Source organism: Channa argus, chromosome 9 (assembly GCF_033026475.1).
Source record: "Channa argus isolate prfri chromosome 9, Channa argus male v1.0, whole genome shotgun sequence".
In the NCBI taxonomy this organism is placed as follows: domain Eukaryota; kingdom Metazoa; phylum Chordata; class Actinopteri; order Anabantiformes; family Channidae; genus Channa; species Channa argus.
In genome coordinates this window covers 18,317,892-18,344,971 of record NC_090205.1, presented here as the reverse complement: position 1 = coordinate 18,344,971, position 27,080 = coordinate 18,317,892, and the positions used below count along the sequence as shown (strand labels likewise).

At 39.0% G+C, this 27,080-nt stretch overlaps 2 protein-coding genes across 11 annotated transcripts in view; one reads left to right on the top strand and one right to left on the bottom strand.

The window, feature by feature from the left end:
• LOC137132423 (dehydrogenase/reductase SDR family member on chromosome X-like) overlaps positions 1–16,532 on the bottom strand; it is a 45,687-nt gene extending 29,155 nt beyond the window's left edge. For 2 of the 6 annotated variants that reach the window (XR_010915118.1, XM_067514817.1), the window contains exons 1-2: positions 2,517–2,681; positions 1,595–1,702 (exon numbers count right to left, since the gene is read on the bottom strand). Coding sequence is in view for 5 of the 6 variants with exons in the window: in XM_067514817.1 (XP_067370918.1) it covers positions 1,595–1,702; positions 2,517–2,622 (214 nt within the window). In the remaining variant the exon portion in view is untranslated. Of the gene's footprint in view, positions 1–1,594; positions 1,703–2,516; positions 2,683–15,733 lie in introns of those variants that run through there. The other 4 variants (XM_067514822.1, XM_067514820.1, XM_067514819.1 and 1 more) reach the window with 4 other exon arrangements.
• A 732-nt stretch (positions 16,533–17,264) lies between these two features.
• Positions 17,265–26,993, top strand: znf148 (zinc finger protein 148). 5 transcript variants are annotated; one of them, XM_067514814.1, is made up of 7 exons: positions 17,265–17,425; positions 19,445–19,828; positions 20,729–20,851; positions 21,024–21,147; positions 21,364–21,447; positions 21,575–21,693; positions 22,359–26,993. In XM_067514814.1, exons 2-7 carry the CDS (start codon positions 19,481–19,483, stop codon positions 23,997–23,999), a joined length of 2,439 nt encoding a protein of 812 aa, XP_067370915.1. In that variant the 5' UTR covers positions 17,265–17,425; positions 19,445–19,480; the 3' UTR covers positions 24,000–26,993. The 5 variants fall into 5 exon arrangements, with proteins under 5 accessions (XP_067370915.1, XP_067370911.1, XP_067370916.1 ...); XM_067514810.1 differs by having other exon boundaries at positions 17,271–17,425; positions 19,458–19,828; XM_067514815.1 differs by having other exon boundaries at positions 17,272–17,425; positions 19,458–19,768.
• The last annotated feature ends 87 nt before the right edge of the window (positions 26,994–27,080 follow it).

Genomic DNA, 27,080 nt, shown 5'->3' with positions numbered 1-27,080 from the left:
CTTAGATTTTTGCTTGCTTCAATTGTAAGTCGCTTTGGATAAAAGCATTTGCTAAATGACTAAATGTAAATGTGAAATGAAGATAGATGTCAATAACAGTAACAAACTGAAATATTATATGAAAAAATATTGTGAATAATTATCTTTCCATATTGCCCCATCAATAGCTTTATTTATAAACTACAATAATACAATATGCATATATAAATATGATATGAAATAAAGGCTATTTCCTATTTACAACACATATTTGTGATTTTAAAGTATTCTGACTTTGCATGTGTTTTTCTATTATAAAAGTGATCACAAGTGCCACAAAAAACGTGGAATAAAAACGTGTCCTTAAATAAAAGAGAATAAATGGAAATATTTTAGTTCCAGCAGTAATTAGTAATATTAACAACAATATCAGACCTTGTTTCTTGCAAAGAAAAGTCTTTTATAACCCCTTTTTTTTTTTTACTTTTAGAATTTTGCATTCAACACCCTGTGTGATAGAAATCTTTTATTACAAGCAAAGCTGAAAAAGTCACATTTTGTAATGATGGAAACAAACTGTTTTGATGTTATTCCAAACCTTAAGATGGATCCACGGGGTGTCAAGAGGCATCTGGATGTGCTGTTAAAGGTCCTATACTACTAAAGGAGGTGTAAGGCTTTTAAGTAGGGACAGACAGAGATTCATTATGTTTGACTGGCACTGCTGTCATATTTTTGTCACTGTACAAACAATATTATTTTGGTAGAAAAGGTTTATCTGTAGCCTTGCAACCCAACCAACACAGACTCACAGACTGCTGGACTCCATGCAGGCATGTGCTTTACAACTATTAATAGTGGGACATCTGATGTTGTAACACGGGTTATTGATTTTGGCCTGTGCACAACTAACTTGTTATGTTGATAATTGTATGTAATGCAAAGTCAGAATAACCTGATTATCTTGACATATAATCAGTAAAATTACTCTTTTCTTCCATTATTACGTATTCTGACAGCACTGAGAGAAGCTTTTTGACACATACTGATGTAGGTTTGTATTAAACGGAGCACGGCATACAACTGTAAAGGTGTTATATGTAATGCTGTAATGCATTTTTTTTAATCAGGCTTGTAACTGTAATTAATAGAAATTCTGAAATAAAAGTTTAACCACAAAGCTGCTGTCCTTCCACAGAAATCCAGAAATTTTAGGCCAGATACTATTTTCTCAATAACACTCAAGAACTTGTTAACAAAGATAACAAACAAGCAAGAGAGCCAACAGACTTTTCTAACAGGTTTATGCGTCAGAAAACTAAATGAGCCTGCAGTTTAGAAAACAATGCTCGTCATATACTAAGGTTAATTCGTGCTTTAAAATTTTTAATAACTGTTTTATTTTTATCGACCAGGCTAGTATTAAATGATTTCCTTCAAATTTTTGTCTTACACTGTACTTTTATTAATTGTATAAATGGTTAGAAGTGTTATTTTTATTCATAAGATGAGACAACAAAAGAAATCTTTCTTTACATGTTATTCTGCTGTTGAAAGGTTTTACTCTACATTATATCATGTTTGCCTATCAGTGGTGTGGTGCTTGATACTGTACCTATGATAACATGCGCACCCAGTCCGGCCATGTGGCGGGCTACCTCAAAGCCGATTCCCCTGCCTCCTCCTGTCACTATGGCAACCTTGCCATCTTGTCTGGGCATCACTGGCAGAGGCAGAAGAGGGCACACAGATATCATGGACAATGTCATTTGATAAGGAAGATGCTTCAAGGTAAGACACTTTTATAGGACACAGGTCCTTCAAGTTAGACCTGTAGCTAGTCTACAAAACTTTAGTTTAAAACAGTAGTTTTTAAATTCATACTACTTTTCTTTGCTTCTTAAAACAACACCACTAAAAAATACCAAACTATTCCTATGAAATTCCTTTATTAATATAATGCTAACGCAGTTTCCGCTGTAACTCGTTCAGTGTACAACAAGAGCACAATTCGCTGCACAATTCATAATCTATTCATATTTCATTGGTTATAAATGAGTTTTACTGTCACTCCTAACTGACCTGTTGCCGGGATGAGTACCGTTCTCTTGTAAATAGCCACACCAGTTAAACTGTGTTATAAAAAAAATTGAAATTTTGAATAAACCACATCGCTTAGCATAAGCAAAGGCAGTTTGGAGAATTTATTTTAGATTAAAATGAACCATCATGGTCCTCTGGTCAATTCGGCATATTTTTTAAAGAACCTGAAAGCGTTTTATTTGACTCCTGTTTCGACTTTTACTCTTCATTAACGCTAGCTAGCAAACGGCTAACATAAGCTCAATGATAACATGACGTTAGCACTTGGTGTCAGCCCACACCGAGCTGAGCACTGACTCCTAAATGTAGGCTACTGATCATCGGTAAGTGGTGCAACTACATTGTAACGTTAATTAGAAACCAAACTGATTAAGACGCAATAATAAAACACTCAGCCTAGGTGAGCTACAGTAACGGCAAAGAGTTAAACCGACCTGGCAACCTGAACGGTCTGCTAAAAAGCTGAGCCAAAAGAACCTTCAAACCAAGTAAGTAAAGCTTTAAGACCGGTAGAAGATAAATCCAAACAGCAGACAACATCTCTCAGTACAGAACTGTGAAGGATGTGTGCTACACAGGAGGATACGGAGGAGGAGCAAGAGACTCCGGGGCTAACAGGCGCGATTCCGTCTGAGGGAAGCGTTCCAATATGAAGTCTTTCAACCTCGCTCTCGTCCTAGTCATGCGTTTCAATTACAACTTTCTTTTAAATATTTAGAGGATTGTAAAGGGATCGACACTCACACTACTCTAATAGCAGTAAAGGCTTACTTGAAATGACTAGACTGGCGACTGACTAGCTAACCTTGAACAATATGATTTCTAGCAGCAATCCATCACTTGGCTGTAGATGCTAGAATGAGTGAGTGATGGAGGGGAGTCGTGCTCTGGCTTTACTGCTTGATGTGCCATATGATCCTTATCTGTTGATCCAGCATATCTCACCCTTCAGCTCAGTGAGTGTCTCATTATCCGCTGGCAGAGAGGTCACACACAACAGGAGCAACAGAGGGATGACACAGTAGTTTGAACCATGTCCCAGGGTTGGCTTTGGATGTTTTCTGGAGCAGTACAGCTGCTGTCTACAGCATTGGGTTACTCTTCTTAGTAGTAGGAAGTGAGTTCTGGGTGACTGCTGTTACATTCTTCTCTCCTGGGATCACTTGAGTCCATCACACCATGTCTACCCATATAGGCTATTCATGCGGGTGTGATAATTAGTTGAAAAGGAGCTCAGCTTTGGCAATCCTGACCTTTTTTCTGCCATCTCAACATTAATTCTATGAATGAATTGGCACAAATCCAATCCTTCAACAATTACAAAAAAACGACTGGTTTTCAATTGTGTTACATGATACATCAAAATACGATGTAACTCATTATTGTTACATGAATTTCATTTTGTAAATATAATTTCAAATAAAAACGTCGTAAAAACCTCGTAAAAGAAGGGATCATAGCTACAGTGACAGATAAAATCATTTCTCACTTTCAGAGATAAGCTACTGACACATAATGTCACACTCCATGACTTCCAGTCAGAACCAATACACTCTATGCACAGACGATTCTGAACACCATCTACCATTTCAATGGGCTTAAAGAGTCAAATGTCAAGATGACATTTTTTAAAATATAATTTTGGGGCCTGAGGTTTATCTCACTTACTGTCGTAAGTTTGTTACTTCCCCTCAGTCCACAAATGCTTTGTAGAACAGGGATCCTCAGTGGATTCACTGTGTGAGTGAGAACTTTATGACAAGATAGTAAATGAAAAAAATCCAAAAATCATTAGGCCACCTGTTGAGTAAGTCACATCCTCCTTGTGTGACTATCAGGGCTTTTATAACGAAGATATGATTCTGCATTTCCAACTCCTGGAAACACTATGAAAGGATCTATGTAAATTATTGACTCAGCTTCCCATAGCATGCTGTTAAAATGTTAATAAAAATCACAAAATTAATTCTAGTCAATAGGCTGGTATGAAAGTGAATATCACTACATATTGATTAAACCTGTGTTTGCATCTGTACAGACTATACATGTAGCTTTGCCTTTTTTTGTTTTTGTTGTAAGCAACATCTGATTCTGTACAGTGATTTTGTGTATATACAGAAAAGGCATTGATATTGATTCTGTTTGTTGTATTCAGCAACTTTTGGAAACATTATGCTCTAGAACATTTCGACAATCGTCTCATCGTAAATTTCACATACCAGATTCAGATGTTTTTATCCAAATTTTACATACGACACAAAACAAAATAAGTCCTCTGTGATAACAGTAAAATACCACATGTGATGCAGGTGACACTGTTCAATATTGTGATACCAGTTAAGGCAGATGGCCACTCACCCTGAGCCTGGTGCTGTTGGTGAAATCTTCCATTAAGGGAGCTTTTGATCTCCACTGCATTTATTTGCTTGCTCAAGGGAAATTTATTGGATATTCTCTTTAAAGCTACAACTTGTTTTCCTAACTATGTAAAGTGCCTTGAGAGGATTTGTGTTGTATATTGGCACTATATCAATAAAGTTCAATTGATTTGAATAAGGAGATCCTTTGCAGTGAAATAGGTATTTTTTATTTAGACATAGCCCAACATTGGATTTAAGTCAAACCCGAGTGTTTGGAAAACCAATGAAAGAAATTACCTGCATGTTTAAATTGAACAGAAAATCTAAGAACCATCTCAGGCAAAGGACACAACATTTGATTGATAGGTGATGTAACACACCCACACGTACCAGAAAGAAAGGATTATAAGCAGTGTTCCAGTCTGTACACCACAAATCAGAACTGACAGCTTACTGCAGCACTGGATTGTGTTTGGTTAACAGGGCTGGATCCAGCTGTATCATCACTGGCACTTGAAGTAGGCCAACCAAACTCTCCATGTCATTCATTTCAATAAAATTACAATAATTCCTGTTAAAACTGGTCCAGGGCATTCACAATAATGCCCCCTTTTTCTCTTGGCAGGGAAATCATTAGAATTATTTTGTTTCTTTTGCACTATCCAGCAGTTAAGTTCAAGCTAGCAGCATTGACAGGCAGTTGGCCCTGGTTATTAAACCCTGTTTAGGAGGCAGCTAAATAAGCAGCAACTTAAAAAGACTGTGTCATCACCACTGCCCTGATGGAGGCTGAACTGTGGAGGCTGTGTGTGTATTTAAATGTGCATGTGCTACTGTTAATGCAAGCTTAGTGTACACGTGTGTATGTGTGTGTGTCTGAGAACATGTTTGTCCTGTTTGACTGAGAGGTTGGGGGTCAGCGAGGCGAACTGGCCTGCTATTGTTTAAAGGAAATCGCATCTCACGGATGACTGTGGGATGATTATTTGGGATGATGGAACATCAAGAAGACAGTTTTCTACACACATAAACCCACAGCCACACACACAAAAATGAAAACATACAGTATGTACACAGACCACACATGCTGGGAACAAGACATGGCAGGAGGGTGTGTGATGTGAATAACATGTGAACAGCATCAGAATAGCTTCAACCAACAGAGACCAAGTCTTATATGACAGCCACTGGATAGCTGCAGAGCCCAACTTGTCTTATAGTCGTAAATCCAGGCTGACGGGATCTCTTTTTCTCTGTGTGTTTATATCTGAGTGTGTATGCGCACATATAAAAATGGAATCTTTATTTCATGTTTCACATAGATTTATTCCTGGTGAATAGAGAAGAAGAATGATACTGGATATTTTTAGATGTGAATTGCACTAAGAGTTTTGAAACAGGAAACACTGTACCTTAACACTTTACCACTGTCTGTTTTTTTTACTGATCAACTACCACCCAGGGGAGATGGCAGGTGAATTGTTATGTTGTGGAGAAAGGGAATTTTCCATGCGTGTGCCAAAGGGTAATTTGGGCTTCAGAGTGCATCAGCTTATGTGAATCGATGTTGTCTTTTTCAGCAGCATAATTCTGAACTTTTCCTGAGAAGCCTCCTGTATCTGGGAGGCAGAGAATCAAGAATGCACTGACTCAAAATTTAGACTCAACCAGAGCTGCAGGTTTTACAGTTTTTTTTTTCACTTGCTAAAATACTAAACCCCATTCTCTGAACCAAATTCTCAGTGGCCTATATTCATTTTTTGAATCAAACACTCTTTTATGCAAACCCCAAATACTGTTCAGGTAGTCAGACACAATTTGCAAAACTCCTTCGCTCTTTTTTTGCTAAGCTTTAAACATATTCTCAGTCACTAAACACATTTCACACTGGCAGCAAAATGTGAACACAACTCCAACACAGCTGCTACTTTTACACACAAGAACTCAAAATTGAACACACATGTTTCTAATGACCAATAAGGCAGGATTGAAGTCAGTTCAGAGTTAGAGTGCACAGGTGGCACATGCGCATCCGTCTACAATTGAGAGAAACATACAGAGAGGCAGAGGAAGAAGAGTTTGTGTAAGAAGTGAAGGATGAGGATGAAGGGGACGAGGAAGACAGAGAACAATCATTACTGAAGAAATTCGGGCAACTATTGTCCTTGTTTATGGCATGACAATGAGGGAAGCAGTTGCCTGACAAGGGAAAATATTGCATGTGACAAGGATGACGTCCTCTGGCCAAACCCTGCACAAAGACGTAATGTTGTAGAATGAATCTTGATTACAGTGATTGTGCAGTAATGTGCTTTTCATTTTATTTTGTTCTTTGTTAGGAAAGAGCTAAATGTGGATTGCACTTTGACTGATATTTTTTTCCTAATTGCATTAACAATAAACATTTTCTCTTACTGGTAACTGGATGCTGTGTCCTAGATTATTTTATGAAGTGTCTAACAATTGCTCTGTGGTGAAAATGGTTTTACTTGGAGTGTGTATGATCTGAACACAATGTTTGGTTTTGAACACAGGATATTAGGTTTTGAGGTGATAGTTTGGTGTTAATAGAAAAGTCTGGCGTTTTGTGAATGTAGTTTGAAATTTCGGACTTGTGTTTAAGGTTTTGAGAAAATGGGTGGAGAGTTCAAGAAATATGTTTTTGCACTTGGGGAAAAAGCTGTAAAGTGTTTAGCCAAGGAGGGAAACCAAGTCATGCTTAAAAGTAATACACCTATATATTGCTATTGATTCGGGAAAATCAGATACAACACTGCTTTACAAAAATGTAAGTATAGGAGTCAGTGCCAAAACATGCTTGCAAAGCAGGATTGGGGGACGCATCCAAAATAATCAGTACATTATCTTTTTATAGGTGCAGATTAGTAGGTGGCAAATAAGTGGTTGGGGTGGGATTTTCTCCCACCACTTAGCCAATCATCAACAAGTAGGTGCCAATGACCTGCATGCTCAAGACGCAGTCGGGGCTCTTGCGTGAGCTAGGATGGTCATAATTTTATGCACAGTTTGCATCGACCATCAATCTAGTTTCAACAAGTACAACTTTAGGCTAATGGAAACTTTTCATAGCTGATAAATTTTTTCCTGAACTGGGTATATGAAGGGCATATGTAACAGATCTTGTCATTAGTTTCTTCATATTAAAAGGGTTATTTTAAAACATATGTATTTTACAATGCTATCAATCCTAATGTGTCATTAACTTAACAGTCTGTAAAGGATTGTACTTTTACTTTTACATAATTTTAGTTATTCTCTTTATCGCTGAGATTTGGATAAGAAGATTGATTCCACTCTAAATACAAGACATGAGTTCATTTTAGTAAATGACAAGTTATGATTTTACATTGAGTTACTGTAGGTGGTGGAATTATTTCTTGTCCTAGTGCCAATAATTCCAGAAAATGCCTGCAGACTGTAATAACAACCTGTCATTTATAAGACTCTCCACCAGCGACAGCCATGGCCAGAGGCATTATGTTCTCAGACTGTTCATCTCATTCTCTGGAACACTGTGAGGGAATTTTATCAAAACTGGCATTGATGTCCACTTGGGACTCAAGGATAAACTGATTAGATTTTGGTGGGCAAAGGCCATTTGCAATGTGACCTCAAAACTTTCACATTCTCATCAAAGCATTCTTTCAGGTATACCTTGTGGGAGTTCTATTACATTTGGAACATGTAAACCACAACTTGTCAGAGCCATAGAATTGCAAGCCGGTAATTGTAGTTATTTTGTTTTTTGTACAGAGTGTGATAACAAGCGTGATAAAACTTTTACCTAAATTAAGAGAGGCTGGTAGTCTAATTCTTTAAACTTTATATAGGGCAACCTATTGTAGATCTTTTCTCTGCTTTGAGTATCAGTTCTTGTTTACACAGACAACATTACAATTTCTTGTTATTATAAACAGATTTGGGAACAAAAATGTATGTGGATGTATGTCTGGGAAACACATAACTCACTAATTTTTAAACTACTTTTCTTTTTGACCATGTTGAAGCTGGTTTCATCTTTATTGTAATCTCGACAAAGAGGTGAACAAGCATTATTTCCTGAAAGGCCAAACCATCCCTCTCTGCATACTGTATTTAGCTGTAAAGAGATCAACATATAGAGCCCATTTTGAATGCAGTAATTTCTTATGACATTGCTTTTATTACTTAGTGCTTCCATTTGTTTGCAGTTCTCTTGTATCATGTAGGGAAATAGAAAATACTACCCCAAAAACATTAACACCTAAATTGTGAGTAAAAAGAAAAGAAATACTAGAAACCCCAGGAGAGGTAATTCAGAGAGATCCCCTCCTCCAGGGATGGCCAGACATGCACTGAAAGCTTTGGGTGGGAAAAACCAGTGGACTGTACGTGGACAGATTGTAATTGTTGTGTCGCCTCAGCTTCAGCCGCCACAGGATTTCCATGGGGAGAGAAGCCAAAGGCCAGCTTGTAAACATAAAAGTGAAACCTGATATTTTTACATGTGTTTGCTGTAAGCAACTTTACGCCCCATATATTAAATTTCAGGACTAAATAAAAAGTAACCATGGGGCCGTCGTGTTGTTAATATGTTCTACGTGCTTGCTGCTCATTAAGAAAAGAAAGTATGAAGAAAGTATTAAGAAAGTATGCATGTGTTAATAACGCAAGATCCTAACGTATAAATTAGAGGCTGTTCTTTCTCTATTTTAAAATGTACTTTTAAAAATAAAGGCCAGCTCAGTCCAGTGTGTTTTTCTTTTTTCACAGCTTTACTTAGCTCATCAATATTAACTTTTATCCACATGCCTAGCTTAAAAACACCATTCCTTAAACTGTAAATTGGTCTAGCTTCCAGTTTTAAGAGCAGAAAAACATGACACTAGCTCTGGAAATGTCAGATGTGTCCAAAACTTTTGAGCAAAATCAGGGTCTGAATTAAGGCAAAGAATAGAGCCCACAGGTGCAGAGTTATGCTTCATTTATAGCAGGTAGTTTAAAGGCAGTGCACGGTAGTGTGTCAAACCAAACTATATTGTATGTTCCATGCATAGAATTGTGTGAATTTTTAATGATTTTGCAGCATGTATTTATAGAGATAATATTCTATACTATGGAATGATCGCAGGCGATAAAAATGTGAGCGTGAGTGTGTATTTGTGTGTACATCTTCTCAAAACGTTCTTATAGGAGTGGATGTATTTCCATTAGTAGATTTAGAGTGAGGAGCAGTGGGAGGGATATTTGCTCGCACCAATTAAGACTGTCATTAACTCAGCGCAACACACTCACACATAAAGAGACAAACATACACACAAATAATTTAACACGTTTGATTCAACAGCCAGTGAGTCAGCGTGTGTGCCTCTGTTTCTGTCGGAAACCTGGACAGACAAGACTGTGAGGAGACGCTTTCATCTCTTGGTCTCTCACATTCTGTCTCTCACTCCAGGGCTGCATGAACACAGCGAGTCTGTGTGAGACGTGGTGTGTGAGTGCATGTGTGTTTGTGTGGGAATGTGTGTTTCTTCCCTGGCTTTGAGCCCTTCACCTACCACTGTGTTTAACCCAACAACACAGATGCTTCAGCACAGTCATGCAGTCACATAACCACCCACATTTTGTTTTGGGTGTTTGATTGTGTCAGAGGAAATTAAAACATGTTGTATACCACCCATCTGAATGAGATGAATGCAATGCTATCTCCAATCGTTTATGGTATACCGAGTGAATATTAGTGAATCTCCACTAATATTTTCTTTATCCACAAATATGTTAAATTAATTTCAGTCTGGTGAGGACGGGAAACCCTCTGACCGCTATTGGACAATAAAAGCCTCTATTTAAAGCCAGGTTAATAAGGGAGAAAAACATATTTGCATCAAAGATGATTAAAGTGCCTCATTATAATTAATGCATGTTAAGGTTTTCCCACTGAAAACCACTGCAGATGATAAATATGTAATCAAACACTCTGCATCACATCTGTTTTGAGAAATGGATTATACAGACATAGCCAGATCTGATTTTAAACAAGTAGAACAGCAAACTAATGTTTCAGTATTGCTGTAGAGTCAACTCCTGATTAACTCATGTTAACCAGTATTGATTGAACTGTCCACCTAGCTATAGGGATGGCAAATGTGATTCGTGTCTAACGGGATGTCTCCATCCCAGTCTGCACTGAAATGCTAATAATGTAAACTTTGTGAGCTGGTGGGAGTCCATTACGCTAAGAGTATCGCATTGTTGTCCATCAGGACACACACACATGGGATTGTAGACTTAAAAAGGAAGGAAGAAGGAAACGGAGAAAGGCTCCCATGCATGTTCTGGGAAAAGTGTGTGTGCGTGTGTGTGTCAGTGTCTATTGAAGCTCGGACATAGCAGACGCGTGTCACCTCAGCTCCAGTGCCGTCAAGCTAAACTGACATAAACAGCCCCAGGCGGCCCTATCAGAGCTGGACTTTACATAACAGCTGAGTCACTCACAATCTATTTTTATGGCTTTGAGGTGAGTGTGTGCATGTGTGTGTGTTGCAATGCTTCTATCTCTCTGAGAGCCAATTTGAGTTTTAGACCTTCAGATTGAGCACATATTTGTGAAGTGAAGTCCTGATCAGGCTTCACAGGAACATGTTTGAGAGCCAGGATGATGTTTACTGGACAAGACTTGAACAGACATTGTTTGACTAGTGCATTTCAACCAGGTTGGGGAAAATTGTTGTCCATTATGTTATGTTTATGATACAGGACAGTAGAGAGGTGATAGGAAATGAGAGCAGAGATGACGGAGATGATGTGCAACAGGATGCCCCGAAGACCTGATGGCAGTAAATGAGTTTAGATGAATAAATCAACACACCAACAACCCAAGTGTGTGCTCAGAAAAACGGCTCTAAAAAATGCTTAGAAATGAACAAACAAATGACGGAGAAAAAACCCTCAAGGAAGCAATGTTACTTAAGGGAGATTAAAGGGAAACATTACAATTACATTTAATTAAAGTCAGTTTGCTTCAGCGACCTGGCAGCTACATGATTAGGATAATGGTCTAGGAGAATGACTGTAGTTAATGAAGGCTTGGAAATAGACAAACATGTAGAAACAGAACTTCAGGATGAAACCATTTACAGTTTTTTTGTTTGTTTGTTTGTTTGTTTCTTAAACTAAATTTTCAAACAACACACAAAATACTTCTTTACATCTGACTTTAAATGACCTAAGGGGTCTTAAATGAAATAAAGCTAAGACCCAAGCAGTTTTTCATGCTAGAAAGGATTTGGCTTATACTGTAACTGTGTAACTAAATAATTAACCAGACTATCAATTGTTACAATTCTGTTGTAATTTCCCAAAATAAATAGTCACTGTTTATGGTTCTGAATTCCAAGCTGAGACTGTCTTGAACAATGTAAGAGAGATGTGTTTCAATCTTTTTTGTCATATGTATGACCCATGCATGAAAAATACCTTTAAATGCAGTTATTGGGATTTTATTGATTTATTCACGTTCTTTTTAAAAGTTGCTAATTTCCTTTTATTTAGGGCATAACGTACAAGCCAGTCTGTGCAGTTTCACTGTTACTTCCAGTACAATTTAAATTACTGAAGTTCAAATTGGAGTCACTAATTGATTTATACATTTGAGTGCTTTGCAGCGTCAGTGTATAAGGCTGCATTCCCATTACAAGGCCTAATACTCAATTCAGATTAAATTATTTTTAACTCAGGGTTTGCAATCCAGTCACATATGTAGTTCCAGTGTGATGTGCTAAGCTCGCACACATGCATACATTTCACCATGTTCTTATATTAATAAAAATATTGTTGCCACAGTCAATTTCTAAAATTTCCTCAAAAGCCGCTCGGTTATGATATTTTCCTTCTAACTTGGACAGGAACTACTCTATAAATGTCCAAAAATCTGACAATTCAACATCGGTTTATTTTTATGGTAAGTACTGGATGTAGGACCCCACGTGTAAGTGGCCCAAATCTGACCTGTAAAAACCTGATGAAGTGTGTTCACACTCTCTTGAAAAAATCAGATCTGGGTCACTTGGAAGCAAAGGATTGGATTTTTCAGCTTCAGCTGTAATTGTGTTTAATCAAATGAGTTTTGGCTTTCGGCCACAGCGGAACATGTTCTGCATGTTGATTTAGCAAAAGTTTATTTTTTTTACGCCGGACACCCTTCCTGCTGCGATCCTCCCTTTTTTATCCAGGCCCGGAGACGTCACCAAGGTGGCCTTTGGTGGCTGGCCGGGGCCTTTTGCATCCCAACCCTTTGCTCTTCCCTTGAGTCACCAGGCCCCTTTAATGTGATTGTGTTTAATAAACCAGTAAAAAGAAGAAAATATTCTTCAGGCATGAACTTCAGGTATGTTTTAACTGATTTGGTAGAAGTAGTGTAGTGTTCTTGTCTTTGAAAGTAATGTGAAGGTCATCATTATATCATTTTAGCTAAATTAATCAATAGATCAACAGCTAAAAACTCTCTCCACCAGGGGAAATATTAAAAAAGGACGTTCCCAAAAGTTCTAATCTAAAATTCTTATAGCAACATAAAAATGTGCCTCTTGACACGCGTCTGTGCTTCTTTCTGCAATCTTAAAAGCCACATCTCAGTGACCCAAATGGAATACCTTGACCTTTACAAGTCACATTTATAGTTAGATGAAGAAGAGCCTCACTGATCATTGCTACATTTATGAAAAGCACATTATATAGAATTTGAAACTTTATCAGCGTGGTGGATGAATAAGAGTTATGTGTAAATACAAACAACTGATGGCAGAACACACTCATTCACACACTTTTCCTTACACAGTATTTGCACGTTCTGATGCCAGAAGAGGTTAACAAATCCCCTCTCAACTGCCATCAGCTTCAATAATTTACCTTTATGCTTACATATTTCATGACTTCAGTTTCAATTGAACGTTTGAATTTTAAAGGTGTATTAACATTAGAGCACTGTGAAAGAATGGCTTCTGTCCATGTCTGTCTGTCTCTAACAGCATCATATCTAGTTTTACTCTCCTGTGATAGAGACATAAATATACCTTTATCACGTGTTTAAGTACTGACCATAACGACAACATGAAAACCACCAGCAACAGTTGGAGAGATTAAATTTGAAATAAATTCAGCCTCATTTTGAGGCAGTCTTCAATGATCAGGACTGGTTTTTGATTTTTTTAGGTCACACACTACCTAACACATTACTTATGCTATTACACAGTTTAGTACACTGCAGGATTACAGTTTTACACATTGAATAAGGAAAGCATTTTCAATAAACGTGAGTATCATGCTGATGTATACACGCACCGCTACAAACACACACCTGTCCCCCATGTTGAGCCCCGCTGAGCCTTTCCTGCTCCACTTTTTTTTTTCATCTGTCATTCTGGAGCATGTCAGTGTTTAACCCCCTCCCATGCTGGCACGCTCTCTCTCTCTCTCTCTCTCACACACTTTTTCTTTTTATAACAAACTGCACAAACATACACACTCGCTCCAATCCTGCTCTTAGACTTTTTTTCACCTTAATTCACACAGAGAGAGAAGATCCAGGACACAGGTTTAAACAGACAGACACCAATAGTTGGAGTAGTTGTCACATACCTTTTTGCTCTCTGCCTTATTACTGGGGCTAATAAAGTTGGACCTGTCATTCACATGCAAGTGTGTGTGTGTGTCCCTGTGTTTTGAGGGTTGACACAGGCTGTGTTGCATATCTACTCATGGCTGACAGGGATCGTTTAGTTGTCCGCTCAAAGAGGACACCAGCCATCCCACCAGACTCTTTCCTTTTCTCTGCAGGAGAGTTCACACAACAGTTTAAAGGCTGCAGGGTTTCTTCCTCATGGCTGCATCCAGCATTTAGACTGCTTATGGATTTTTAAATACTAGAGTGTGGTGCCTGTAGCTCAAAATAAGAAGGTTTTAAAATTTTTAAGCTTAAACTTGCACTTTTTTGGTGAACTAGGGAAGGTGTGCAATTGTTTAAATCCCCTGATGTGTGTATAGGGAAAACGTTCTATCAAAAGATGGTCCTACTATGGTGAAAGCAGAAGTCAGTGATCAACAACCAGGTAGCCTATATTATATCAGAGAATTGAGTCATCATTTTCCATTGTACCTCAAGACATTTGTTTTTGTTGTAAATATTCACAGAAATTCTAAAAGGATGAGATTTGCATTCACCTCCTTATAATCTTGCTTAAATGTCCTAAAAAAGCAACATGTCCTTGGTGTGCCCTTCACATTCTCTCATTTAGAACATGCACACTTAGTTCATTTCCTGGTTAGAGGTTGTTGAAGATTAAAAGAAAATGCTTCAGACCCAGATGAAAATAGCAATCATATTTCATATGTTTAATGGCTTTATAGACCATGTGACAGCATGGGCATTGGGGCCCAACGTGTCTGCAATATTGAGAAGTCCCTCATTAAGCGTGACCATGGTGCTCTCTCTCTCTCTCTCTCTCTCTCTCTCTCACTTTTTCTTAGTGTCTGTGTGTTAAAGTTAAAGTAAGAACATCTTTTAATTCTGTGATTGGACACAACATGTTGAAACAAGCTCACAAATGTCAAGGGACCCATAAATGCGCTATGCGTAAAATCATTATCAGACTCCTTGTGATAGGCGGTCAAAACAAAATGGAACAAAATAAATTATGGGCATTAGACGCACTGGAGATAATACAGTTATCTCACCGGATGTAAAATTCCAATGTAAAAGCATCCTGAGAGACGGATGAACTGAACATGAACTAACACTGCAGATACACGGTTGGAGGAGGATGCGGGGAGGACAAGACAATATTGGCAACCTCGAGTAAATAGTGTTGTTCTTGACCTTAAGGGACACCCGCGCTGTATACCGCAATGTCACTGGCGGTCTTTGGACTGCTAACTGGAAGCCCACACACGGGCGCCCGTGCCATTTTCTGTTTGACAGCAGTTCGATATCTGCCTGATGACATTGTATCACATCTGGGTATTTCCTATCGGCACTAACCCGTAACTCATAATTCATTATTATTAGATGGTCGCTGTCAAGTTTAACAAAAAAGACATTAGGAGCTCTACTCGTGTTGGGTTTGGATACCGGCATGCCGGGGGAGACGCACGCTGGTCATCACCTTCTAACCAAAGCGCATTTAACATTACGCACGGCCGGAATGCGCGCGTGTACACATACACAGAGGCGCACTGTCACAGATAACCCAGAGACACGCACATGCAACAAATAGACAAAATCAGCGTAGACTTACAGGATGACCCTGGGCTCTGTGGGCCCCTCTTCGAGCCCCATAGTGGTATTCCCGTTATTCCCGTTTTAAAGAATTCCTCAGATGCCGTGGTCGCAGTCCACGTCTCTGCAAATGTACCAAAGGATCACATAGAGAATGAGGAGTATGGCGAAGATGAAGAGCGCTACTAGGATGGCCTTGGTAACCGGAGAGATGAGCGACTGCATGTCAGGAGCAGAGCCGGGCAGAGCGGCGTGGGGCTCCGCGTCCGTCCGTCCTCAGTCTGCTGTCTCTCTTGCTCTCCTCACCTCTCCTTCGCTCCGGTGGCAACTGTTGAGGACGTAGCCCGGGGCTTTCTCGTGCATGGACACACACATTTAGAGCCTGACGCACATGCACACGCGCACTCCGAGACGCAAATACACCGGCGATCTAGGCGCGCTAAGCGTGGGGGGACTTCCCTTTCTATAAGCAGTGCAGGACTGTGTTGTCTGTCCCCAGATCCACTCTCTCTGGCTGCCAGACGCACATCAGAAGAGACAAAGACAGGGGAGTGATAACCGCTGTTCATTCAAACAGGGCTGGACAACAAAAACGATGAAATTCAGCAGGTGGAGTTTTAGAGTAAATCCAGCAGAGACGTTTCTAGACTCAGAATGAAGAAGTCCTAAGTTGCGTGCCGAGCAGATGCACTTGTAGGCAAACAAGTTGATTAGTATTCCCCACAGCGGTGTGTGTGTGTGCATGTGCATGTCAGGCTATCGTCTTATCACGACCCTCAACATCCCTCTTCCGTGGCAGATCTGTCAGTCGAAGGATTAATAGATAAATTCAAATGGTTAAACCAGTAAATATGTTTCCAGTTGATGGGCTCTTTGTTGGTATTTGATATGAGTCAATTTACTCTATTGGTCCTTACAAGATATTGTTGCTTTGACCATTACAGGAGAAATAATCTCATGACCACAGCTGATCTCAAACGTAGTGAGAGAAACATTATCTACTGAAAAGTATTGAAATTGAAAAGATACGCAGTGGCTAAATAAACATCACAAGGTCATAACTGAAAAGGCCGTTAGAGGGCTTTTTATTTGTTTGTTCGTTGGAGGGATATTTACTACTGGTTCTTTTAAAACTGTCACGGTCCCTATCACCCAACCCAATTAGGAAATCACATTAGTTTTCGCAGTTTCACTTACAGACGGAAATGCTGCAGTCCACTGAAATACAAAAAAAAGAAAAACTAGACGTGACTGCATGAAACATTTTTTTCGTGTTGCCTCTATCCCGGTTATAAAGTCGTGCTTAATTTCAGCATGGATTCTATGTGATGATTAACACAGGCTATTTAGCCACAGTTCAGACTATTACCACACATACATAGACATAACGTATTAAGCATACAATAATATGCGTGTTTAAGTGACTATTTAAATGATAAAATATAACTAAAGCAAATAATGAAAATGAAAACTACTAGGACAATAATAGAAACCCTTTAAGGAAGTAGGTCGTATTGAGAAATGTATCCGCCGCAGGAGTCAGGAGCGCACTGCTCACCACTGACCACTGTTGGCCACTAGATGGCGACAAATTAATATCTCCGTACCTCCGCGAAATGTGATGGTGTGTTTGATTATTCCGCACACCATCATTACACTGTAGTCTTGCATAACAATCATGACAGCAAAACGGGTTTAAGGTGCATAGCAGGTAAGAGGAAAAAAATGCAACTCCACTAAGTGATATATCACTTATGTGCCACTGAGGCGTGTTTGTCGAAAGTAGCGAGCAGGCTAGTTAGCGAACGTTAGCTTTAGCAGAACGCAACTACATGGTGGCCTATTGAGCAGAGTGGCTGAGGAAGCTTGAGGGGGGCTAGCGCCAAAGCGAGCTGTTTCTGACTGAAAAGTTTGTTTAAATGCGAAAAAGAGAGTTTTGTCACATGCCATTGGTGGAAGCTAATTTGTATTTTCTATGCTGCACACGTTACGCCGCGTGCTGCGTCAGTAGAATAATAAAGCAGCACAGACTAATAAATAAATTGCAGCGACCTGCTAGCATATCGCTAACTAGCCTCATACAGGCCGTAGATGTTTGTCAAGTGCGTAGTAGTGAATTGGAATTTCCGGTCGCTTCCTTCAAATTAGAAGCTTTATATATGCAGTGGTTGTGCTCATTCAGGCGGCTCGGTATATTAACCGAAATATGCCAGTGAAAATATTTGTTGCTTAGAAATGTGTGGCTCCGTAACAATAGTCCTTTTTGCATGTTGCCGTGTAAACTTTGTGTGTATTACCGTTGTTGATCCTCAACCATGTCCCGTTTGAAGCGTTAAACTGAGCTTTAATTTTGAAAGCCCCGCGTTTCCTTGGTCGTTGAGCGTAACGTTAGCAGCTTTGACAGGCGCAGCTAGCAAAGTGGCTAGCAAGAGACTTAACCCATTTGATCTAAGTCGCACAGTGAGTGTGGTTACATTTGGGACTAAGTGGATGTTGATATGTGTTTAAACACTTAACTGGCTTGCTCTCTGTTGCGTCGGTTCCAGGTTATATTTGCTAATGCAGTACAAACCCCTCTTCTGAATCGGATCCTAGTGGTAGGTTAGCTTGCGTTCATGTTTTTTTTTAACATCAGCGTTTGCTAAGTGAACTCATTAACGTTACCTTAGCCCAAGGTGTTGTTGTAACGATATGTCAGGGCAGCGCAATGTTGCTGTGTCAAATGTATCGCTGGTTCTTTGTGTGATATTTTGAAATATTCCAGTATGTAAGCCGAATGACATTGAACCTCGTTTGATGAGATATTTGTTATAATCAGTTAATAAGTTAAGTTATATTAAATTCTATAGTGTTAACGTTTTAAAATGACTTACAAAAAGCAGCACATAATGTCATTAAATTGTTGTAATAGTAAGTACTGTGCTTATTGTCGCTTTACACTTAAAGTTACGCTTTGTTCTTAAAGTTCACAGAGGCAAAAGCAGAGGTAGTTAAAGATCAATACTTTACGGAGTTTGGAAAGACGTGGGACTGAGTGGGGTCACAGATCTCAACAGTCTTTGCTACGTTAATGTAGTAGGTCATGTTTGTAGAGCTAGTGCTATATGTGCAACTTCAAAAACCCTCTTGAAAAGCAATACTGATGATATTCATCACAAACTCGTGTTTACCAGACAACCTAGGCTTGTACTGCCCATTGCTAATACAACATGTACCTGAACCTATTTAACCTCCTGAGACCAACCTTAATTATGTACTCAGTAATGGACATTGGTTTTTGACTCGTTTTAGCTACTCTGCTAAGTCCCGGTGTGGTCAATGGAGGACATCCTGGTCTTTCTAATGATATCGCATGTGTTTGGGGAGGATGAGGGGAACTGTGTGTTCATTCTGAAAATGGAGACTGCAGCAAAAAGTACTTTTTACTTGGGTCTCATAAGATTTTGTAGCGCTTATAAGTTATAAGTCATTATCATTTTTAAGATCACATAGTGGCTTATGGGTTCCATGCTGATTATAATTTTAATGTGATTATAGTGATTTGATGATGCTTCCTATGGTCACCCGGAGTGCTGGTTAACAGTAGCAATATGGATTTGGACTGTACACTGTTCTAAAAGTTTTTGTGTTTTTTCTGCAGTCTTCTCATTCTTAGTATCAAATACATAAAAATTGTTATCAATAGAGTATGTCTGTCATTTAGCCTCCTTGCCATACTCATCACTCTCAGTCGGTTTTTACAGGCTCAAGAACTACCCTATGTAAGATGAACGCTGAGGACAAGTTGGAGGGCATGCTGCTGAAGTGCAGCAGTGGAGGAATAGATGGAGGAGGGAGAATCAGGCTGGGCGGTGGAGGAGGACTGGTGGTGATGACCCTGGGGGAACGGCCATTGGCAACCCACCCTCTCTTGGCTGAGGATGACGATGATGAAGATGAGGACGACTTGACGGGGACCTCGCTGGTTACTCATGATCTGGTTCCACCAGAGCAACTGATGATGCAGGAGGAAATAACAAAAAACGGTGGAGGAGAAGAAGAGGGAGGAGGCGAGGTGGGAGTGCATTTCCCCCTAAAACTCACCAATAAGTTACCCTGCTTGCTTCATATGCCAGTAAGAAATAGCCCATGTCTTGATAAGATTATCTGTGTAAACTTTACAAATAGGCTCTTTGTAGATTGGTTATCCATGTCAAGCCTTGGAATGTCTGTTACATCCAGGTGTTGACACATTACTTAAGAGTCTTGGTCCTCCCACCACTTGTGGACCATCATGAACTTGCTTAGCACCAGTTTGCAAAACAGTTATTTATAATAATAAGTTTGAGATTTAATGCTGCTTAAGTGAAACCTTAAATCTGACATTGTTAATGTAAGTTACATTAACTGTTTGCCAAAAGATATAAATTCGCCTGTGAAATTTGCATTGACAATTTTCATGGACAACAAAACAAATTGCTGTGCTCACCACTAAAGGTCAGTGGAAGGTAATATAGTTAATGATCAAGGTAAAAATAGTCTGCAAACTGCAAGAAAGTATCAGCCAATATGTTTGTTTTTTTAATTGTTTTTATAAATTAAAAATCTACAGTAACTGTTAAGATAAATGTTAAGTTAAAGCATTAGCTCTTACTTTCACTGTCATGTTTTTGTCTCTATGCTATCCATCAGGTAAATTTATATAAATTATATAATATAATTTCAACAAACTAGAATACAGGTTCTACAAACACGCCATAGCAACTTGTCAGATGTAATCTCTCTGCATGTCCCATATTTTCTACGACCTAAAGTTTCAGTCCAGTTGGAAATCTGCATTAGAAGTAGCTTGATCCACATTACTTGCTTCTTAAATTGCCTTGCTTCTTCCAAATGTCGTGGTCCCGTTGCATTGGTTGATTGTCCTCTGCTTGCCCTTTCGCCCTTGCCTGGATCTTCTGCTGGATGGGAGGGTAGGGTTTAATATAGGTCATGTGCTATATTAAAATTCTTATCTGTGGTTCTACTTGTACAGTTCATCAAGCATGAACTGAAGCTGTCTGACCCAGCAGTTCAGATGAAGAAGGACAAAAAAGCAGTTAAGGACCTGATGGTGTGTTCAAAGAAGAAGAAAAGAAAGCAGCGTTCACCAGCAAAGGTACAAGTCCAAATACTTAATGTAGTGTGGAATGAATTTCAGTTTTATCAGAGCAAAGATGTTTTTGTGTGCTGAAGAATGGCAGGACTTATTTTACAAGACTGATAGATTTCCGCAGAGAGAATTGTACAAGCGAAACAAATACTAGTATCTTCCTTTGCTCACTTTGCAGATTCTTAGTGTCAATGATGATGGATCACTGGGGATACAGAACCCCAAGTGCCATGTGTGTGTTCACTGTAATGCTGCATTCAGAACAAACTATCATCTGCAGAGGCATGTCTTCATTCATACTGGTATGAAATACTGAGCCATGATACAGAATTGAATTATATGATTTTTATTTTCTTCTTGAGAATAGATTTTATTTTGTAGATTATCTTTCAGTCATCAAAAAATGAGCAGTCCAACCTAAGAGCAGCAATGCTAAATTAAAAAAAAAAAAAAATACTTTAGCAGTTTTGACTGTTTGTTTATTAAGGTTTATGTAATGTGTGTTACTCAAACTCCAGGTGAAAAGCCATTTCAGTGCAGCCAATGTGATATGCGCTTTATTCAGAAATATCTTCTCCAGAGGCATGAGAAGATCCATACTGGTGAGTGAAGAATTAATCTTATCAGTGTTCACTATGATTTTGTTAGTTAATTTCATTTCGAGGGAAGTGTGTGTTTTCCCCTTTTATTATCTGTGTGTCTGTGTTTCTGTCTGTTGTATCTCTTTAGGTGAAAAGCCTTTTCGCTGTGACGAGTGTGGAATGAGGTTCATTCAAAAATATCACATGGAGAGACACAAGAGGACTCACAGTGGAGAGAAGCCCTACCAATGTGACTATTGTCACCAGGTACGCTGTTTTTGTTTGCTTGCTCTATTAGTGTATCTGCCAATGTGAAGACAGAAGATGGTCAGGTTTTTAAAAGCAGCATAAAACTACTATTGATGGTTCTTTGTCCAGGACAAATTTAACTAAATGAGGGAAAAAGCTCAGTATTTAAAGGCTTGCAGAAGATGAGGACCAATGTGTTATATCAGTGTTTTTATTAACTAATTTCACTGTGTTGAATGATGTCTATTTAAAAAGCACCTTGAAATGAATAATTGCACTGTAAGTTACAGTTTGTTCTTGTATGTTTTTTTAACTTAAGTCAATAAAACATTTTTTGTGCGAAAAAAATCTCTCTTCCTCTTACAATAAATTTCAGATTTGTGATATTTTATGGAGTTTGCAGGTGTCAGCTGCATTTAATATGCAGGAGACTCCAGTGTGAGAGGTGTGGGGTGTGTGCAGCAGGGAGGTTGTGGGTTGCACTTCCGTCATTCAGAACTGTGACACCAGACCAAGGATGTTTGTCTAAGTTTTAGTCTCAGTTTCATAACCGTTACACTCCCAATAAATCATTCTTTACATTAGTCAAATTATTTCCTGCACCTCCCTAAGAAGTAGAAACTGTTTGTCTTAAATTGTCTGTTTACTATTCAAATGAATTGGGCTTTTTCCTCTATCCACAGTACTTCTCCAGAACAGACCGGGTTTTAAAGCACAGGAGAATGTGTCACGAGAATAGAGAGAGAAAGAGCAACAAGGCTGCTGGTAAAGTTGGACCTCTGCATGAAGCGGATTCCTTAGGCCTCCCCTTTCTTGCCAAAGAGTGTTCCCTGCCCAAGAAAAAGCGCCAAAAGTGTGCCGAGAAGAGCTCAGGCTCAGCTTTCTCTGCTGCCCATGCAGAAGGGCTTACAGCCACTGTTGTGGAAACAGAGGAGAAAGAGGAGCACAATCCGAATAAAATTGACAGTCTACCTCTCTACGCTGTGTCCTCCAAAGTCAAACACGAGTATGTGATTGCTGACTACTCTGCGGAAGCTTCCGAAGAAACGGCTAGCCAGCACCAAGAAGGAGAAGCATCATCAGAGGAGACGACTCCTCCTAAGCTAGTCCTAAAGAAGGTCCCCAAGAGGAGTCTAAAACAATCAAGCGAACAAACTCCTCCCTGCCTGTCCACTCTGTCTTCCTTTGAAGAAAATAGTAAGGTCACACAGTACACCTTTGAAATTGTGGACAAGCAAGGCCTGCTAGCTGTAGAAAGCAATACTGAACTCGAGTCAGTTGAAACTCTTCAAGGAGGGCCAACAAAGCCAGCGGCCAGCAGCACAAATTATGATGACGCCATGCAGTTTCTCAAGAAGAAACGCTACCTTCATGCAGCAGTGGCCAACAACAGTCGGGATTATGGCCTAAACACAAGCAGCATTACTTCTCAGCCGCCTGTTGCACAAACTGTGGTGTCAGCAGTCATTGATGAAACAGTCCCTGCCACCATTCTGGAGCCCCAGCCAATCAGCACAGAGATTAAGGCAACTCATGACAAGAACGTGCTGCCAGATGAGGTTCTTCAGACGCTGTTGGACCATTACTCCAACAAAGCCAATGGACAGTCAGACATCTCTTTTAGCGTGGCAGACACAGAGGTGACGTCAAGCATATCCATCAATTCATCTGACGTTTCAGACAACAGCCCTGTGGAGAATCTCGGACCCTCGAGTGCCCAGGCTCAGCCCGCTGCTGAGAAGGTCAGCCTCTTGCAAGAATATTCAAAGTTTCTCCAGCAAGCACTGGAGAGGACCAGCCAGAACGACAGTTACCTGACCAGCCAGAGCCTCAGCCTGGTCTCTGAAAACCCAACGTTAGCTGGACAGCCTCTGTTCTCCACAGAGAAACAATTTCCTTCCCCCAGCAGGTTCAAATCAGGGATGAGCTCTCCGCTAAGGTCCACTTTAGAGAAACCTCACTTTGGGTTGCTGGTCGGGGATTCCCAGCACTCGTTCTCATTTTCAGGTGATGAGACCACCCCTCCTTCTGCAGTGTCCCCAGCTGAGGAGGACTTTCTGGAGCAGGTCTCACCCTCCAAAAAGACAGACCCCTCCCCGGCAATACTGCAGACATTTCAAATAGCCTCCTTTGATCAGAACTTCAAAACTCATTTCCAGACATCAAGATCTGGTTCCTCTTCACAGTTTGCTCTCACCAACGGACAAGTAAGTCTTCGAGGACAGAGCACAGACTTCTCAGAGTTCCCTTTAGTCAGAGTAACTGAGGCTAGGTCTCAACTGAACTCCTCACCTGATGTTTCATCCAGTGAAACGTTTGGCTGAAAGGAAGAGGAGAGTATTTGTTTCTGTTAATAATTTCAGCTGCACTTTATCTCATGTCTCCTGTTTTGCCAAAATAAGTCCCATTACACATCTGTTCTTTTACATTTTTTTTCCAGCCTCACAGAATGGAAATACTGCAAATTGATCACTCATAATTAGCACTTCCCCTTTAAAACAAATTGCAATTGTTCATGTGTATATTTCTTACTCCAGAATGTACATCAAGAGATCAAGTGACCAAAGTGTAAAGCAAGAGAGAATGAAATACGATCTTATAACATTGCCATAGGGTTTATTTTGAATGTTTTTTTGTCAGTTTGCCTTGCACAAAAGATGATAAAGTTGCTTGCAAGTCTTGACTTTTGCTGCTTAATGCAATATTTCTACTTATTAAACTGTAGGCCCTATTTGTATGCGCTTTCTCGCTCTTACACTAGCTACCTCCCCTTGTTTATCTGGTTAGATTTATGTTCACCCCTAGAACATTTGTATTCCAACCGCTTAACACCTGTTAAATTGCCTACTGAAATCAAAAAATGATTAGATCGTAACTAATTCTTCACTTTATCTTGTAGTCTAAAGTGGGCATTTGTACAAGAGATGTGTGATGGTTTCAACAGGGAAGACTGATCTTACTGTGTTGGTCTCCTCTGGAATCAAATTCAATTTCCATGCACTGATATTACAAATGTGACTTTATTGCAGGATAGACTCATGTACATTTAAAAGTTGTAAAAGGTGGTCTGACCCCCTTCCCTACCTGCACGCATGTAATGAGTGCAGAATAATTATTAGTGAGTTGTAGTGAGATCATTTAATGGGATTGTGCTTAATGTTTGCACAATTTGCACATTCTTCACTACAGGAAACTTAGTACTTTCTTTCACAGTGGAGGAACTGCATTAATCCTCCACTTAAAAGGCAACTTGTTTGTTAATTGAGATTTCTGGCCATTAAGTGAAAACACTTATGTCAGGTTTGGGTTGCATGAACTTACAGACGATGCTCTTTGCTTTTGTCACTTACAGTGATGTGGCTCTTGTGGCTGCAGTTTTATAGTACTTTATTGTTGTTCTTGGAGGTTGCATAGGACTTGGGGGAACAATGATATAAGAAGCCTTTGTATTCTATGAACGCCACAATTTTATTAAGGTTATATTGTGAAATGTACAGCACGTGTGGGAATGAGGTGCTCAATTTTCCTGTTTTGGTTTTACATCTGTGCCTTTTTTTTTTTTTTTTTTTTAATCTTTTCTCCCCCATTAAAGCCTTTCCCTATATTCATTCCTTGAAGAGCATTTCCTATTATGCAGTCAATGCTCTAAGGCTACTAATTCAACTTGCACAATAAAAACACATAAGCTATCAACCTATTCATTCTGTAATGTGTTGACACGTGGGAGCTTCGTTTAATTTTGCCCATCGAGTTATTTTAGAATTTTAGCACAGAATGGCTATTATGTATTGATAGAAGTAAAAAGCCTTTTCATGTACTGTGCTGTCTATATGAATACAGAATCATGTTTTAGATATCTGTAGTTTTGATACTTGATTTAACACACATTTGCTAGAATTCTTTTGCAAACCACATGTGTCCAATCCTTGTTAAATCCATTTTGTTTTAAATGATTGAGTGGTGTGTCTTCTGTGCACTGATTGTTTTCTAGGTGTACATGAATGTGTGTCATTTTAGGTGCTATTGTGTTAAACACTTTCTGCCTGCACCATCAAACTAAGGTTGTTTCCCCCAATGCTCTCTCTCTTCAAAATTCTACTGACAATCAGGGACAGACAGCACCAACATTAATCATCAAAAACTTTATTTTGCCTCATTGAACATTCCCTCTAGAATGTATAGACAATATCCTCCTGTAAATACATTGTATATTTTTACGTTCTGAGAAGTACTGTTAGATCTTTGTGACATAGACAGACAAGGCTTCTGCAAGAGACACTTTTGTCAACAGACGGTATGTTGTTTTTGTTTCGTTTTTCAAGCATTTATTAAATTCAACAAATGCTTTTCACTTGCTATTATCAAAAGATAATTCACATTTTTTACAGTTTTATAACTGATTGGTTAAAGTGCATTTTTGTAAATTAATAGTTTGCAGATTGTGCATTGTAATGGGTTTTACTGTACACGGCTGTTATGTAATGAAACACCTCCAGAAAATGTTAATTTGGGTTTAAAGTGAAATGAATTTTGTATTACATATTTATCCTCCAAATGTGTGAGCAGCTTGCATTAATGTAACTTCAGATAGATTACTGGTGGACTATTCCAAAAACAAACACACACACACACACACACATTTCACTTTAAGCATTTTTAATTGCAGATGAGTAATTCTGCTTATTTTTTTTTATTTTTTTTTTTAATTCTGTTCGGAAAATGTCATAAATTGCCCTTGAAGAGTTTTGCATTAAGCTGACGGAATCTAAAATGCAAAACTGTTGATGGGATTTATGAATTGTACAAGTAGTACTATGGCATTTTTTCTTTTCTTTATACTTAACCTAACAAGAGTAACCTGGCCATAAGTGTCCTTGTGTAAGTTAGAGAAAAAAATATGTTTTGTGTAAAAAAAAATAAAAATATCTTAATTATGAATTTTTTGATAAAACTATTTTTGAAACGTCATTTAGGGCACTGATATGTACAGTATATCATATGCAGTTGCTATTGCTACCTTCATTTATCTCTGTATAAGTTCTTTGTGTCAGGATCTTTCAAATGCAGATATAGGAATCTCCTTCTTGAGTGTGAACTTTGGCATTTTCATATGTTTAATGAACTCGATGAGGAAGCCTTAATGCTTCACTGTAAGGTTGATTTGCATGGTCTTTAACTTGTTGGGTCCAGTGAACTTGTTTTATGAATAATGTGCAGCTTTAATTGTAGCTGATTAATTTCAGTCAAGTAACCCATATGATTAGATTTTTGCAATATCTTATGATTTGTAAACAATCAGATTAAATTGTTGTTTTGATTGTTGTGTGTCACGTCTTTACAAATAAAAGAATTCACAGTACGTGAACTTCAAAGTTGATTATTTAATATATTGCATTTATGCTAAA

Bases quoted from the DNA above. Each gene is read 5' to 3' on its own strand.
- znf148 (XM_067514814.1), top strand. From the start codon at position 19,481: ATGAACGCTGAGGACAAGTTGGAGGGCATGCTGCTGAAGTGCAGCAGT. The intron at 19,829-20,728 runs GTAAGAAATAGC...CTACTTGTACAG, and splicing joins CCTGCTTGCTTCATATGCCA to TTCATCAAGCATGAACTGAA. The intron at 20,852-21,023 runs GTACAAGTCCAA...CTCACTTTGCAG, and splicing joins AGCAGCGTTCACCAGCAAAG to ATTCTTAGTGTCAATGATGA.